Source organism: Cervus elaphus, chromosome 5, assembly GCF_910594005.1.
Source record: "Cervus elaphus chromosome 5, mCerEla1.1, whole genome shotgun sequence".
NCBI lineage: Eukaryota > Metazoa > Chordata > Mammalia > Artiodactyla > Cervidae > Cervus > Cervus elaphus.
In genome coordinates, this window is record NC_057819.1 from 122,742,639 (window position 1) to 122,744,690 (window position 2,052).

At 64.1% G+C, this 2,052-nt stretch overlaps 1 protein-coding gene across 1 annotated transcript; it reads left to right on the forward strand.

Moving 5' to 3' along the window:
• Positions 1-234: 234 nt before the first annotated feature.
• On the forward strand, positions 235-1,810 carry MYADML2 (myeloid associated differentiation marker like 2). Its single transcript, XM_043905177.1, has one exon. The coding sequence runs from the start codon at positions 367-369 to the stop codon at positions 1,288-1,290; it is 924 nt and encodes a 307-aa protein (XP_043761112.1). The 5' UTR covers positions 235-366; the 3' UTR covers positions 1,291-1,810.
• The last annotated feature ends 242 nt before the right edge of the window (positions 1,811-2,052 follow it).

Here is a 2,052-nt window from a genome sequence, read left to right on the forward strand (position 1 = left end):
CCTGGGCAGCAGAGCTGACTGACCGACAGAAGCAGGTGCTTCGGAGGTGGAGGCGGTGCCAGCAGCCAAGGGGTTAATGGTACTGGCCGGGGCTTGGCGGGACGCAAGGGTCAGATGTCCCTCCAGGATGGGGACAGGCACTCAGGCTGCTATTCCGGGGCTCTGATCCCGGTCACCTATTTATAGCGCTGGGGGGGCCTCGCCCCCCCCCCCCACAGGCGGCAGAGAGGCTGCTCTGCTGCAATGTCACCGGCGGCGTCACCGCCACTGCAGGCTGCCGGCACCTGCCACTGCCGCAGGAGACGGAGCCCGAGAGAGACCCCAGGGTTTCTGGGCACTGTGTGAGGCGAGGACGCAGCCGGCCACATGGGCAGCACCATGGAGCCCCCCGGGGGCGGCTACCTGCACCTGGGTGCCGTGACGTCTCCCGTGGGCACGGCCCGAGTGCTGCAGCTGGTCTTCGGCTGCACCACCTTCAGCCTGGTGGCCCACCGGGGCGGCTTCTCGGGCGTCCAGGGCACCTTCTGCGTGTCAGCCTGGGGCTTCTGCTTCGCGCTCTCTGTCCTGGTGGTGGCCTGCGAGTTCACCCGGCTACACGGCTGTCTGCGCCTGTCCTGGGGAAACTTCACGGCGGCCTTCGCCATGCTCGCCACGCTGCTGTCCGCTACGGCGGCGGTCATCTACCCACTATACTTCACCCGGCTGGAGTGTCCGCCTGAACCCGAGGGCTGCACGGCCAGGAACTTCCGCCTGGCAGCCAGCGTCTTCGCCGGGCTCCTCTTCCTGGCCTACGCTACGGAGGTGGCCCTGACCCGGGCCCGGCCAGGCCAGGTGGCCAGCTACATGGCCACAGTGTCAGGCCTCCTCAAGATCGTCCAGGCCTTTGTGGCCTGCATCATATTCGGGGCGCTGGTCCATGATAGCCACTATGGGCGCTACGTGGCCACCCAGTGGTGTGTGGCTGTCTACAGCCTTTGCTTCCTGGCCACGGTGGTGGTGGTGGTCCTGAGTGTGCTGGGTCACACGGGGGGCCTGGGCTGCCCCTTCGACCGTGTGGTGGTGGTGTACACCTTCCTGGCCGTGCTCCTCTACCTCAGCGCTGCAGTGATCTGGCCCGTCTTCTGCTTCGACCCCAAGTACGGTGAGCCTGGGCGGCCCCCCGACTGCCCAAAGGGCAGCTGCCCCTGGGACAGCCAGCTGGTGGTGGCCACCTTCACTTACGTCAACCTGCTCCTCTACGTCGCTGACCTGGCCTACTCCCAGAGGATCCGCTTCGTGCCCACCTTCTAGCATAACAGGTGGCAGCAGCCCACCCACCTCTGCTCTCCAGGGACTCAGGCTCAGGCATCATGAGAAGACCCAGGTGAACGCAGACCCCTGAGGACGAACTGGAGGGAGGGGGCCAAGAGAGCCATGGCAGGGCTTCTGGCAGTGCTCAGCAGTGCAGCTCAGGGAGGCACAGAGAGGGGACAGAGGGGCAGGGAGGGCCGGAGGCCGTGAACAGGTCACGGGGGAGGAGTCTCACCAGGCAACTCCCACTCTATCTCTCTGTCTCTCTTATCTCTGTCTCTCTTTCTCTCTTTCCATCTCTCTCCATTTCCTGGCACGCCCTCCCTCAGTGCTGGCCCCTGTAACACATGAGAAGCCTTTGAAACAGGCACTCCTGTGACCCACCATGCAGATGGGGACCTTTAGACCAGGATTACAAAGTTGGCCCAAAAGCCCATCAGTGTCTGGAGACCACGTCTGGGTTGAGTCACCTAAGTAGAGTTGAAAAGTGACAATTCCCAGAGGTGTGGGAAGGGGTCAGCGGAGGGGTGTGGGAAGCCAGCGCTTCCTCTGGCCTTAAGGGGGCAGTTTTTGGAACCCTGGAAAGATCCAGGCAGACGCCCTCCTGCTGGGGTATCTGTGCCCGTAAGTGGAGAAGGAGCCGGGAACTAGGACCCCGCCTTGCCCACCTCTGAGTGGCCACAGCCTCAGGAGCCGAGCAAGGACTCTAGCGTGGTCGCATAGGGCAGCCTCAGCAAGCTAGAGGCAGCGTAGGCTTGGAGG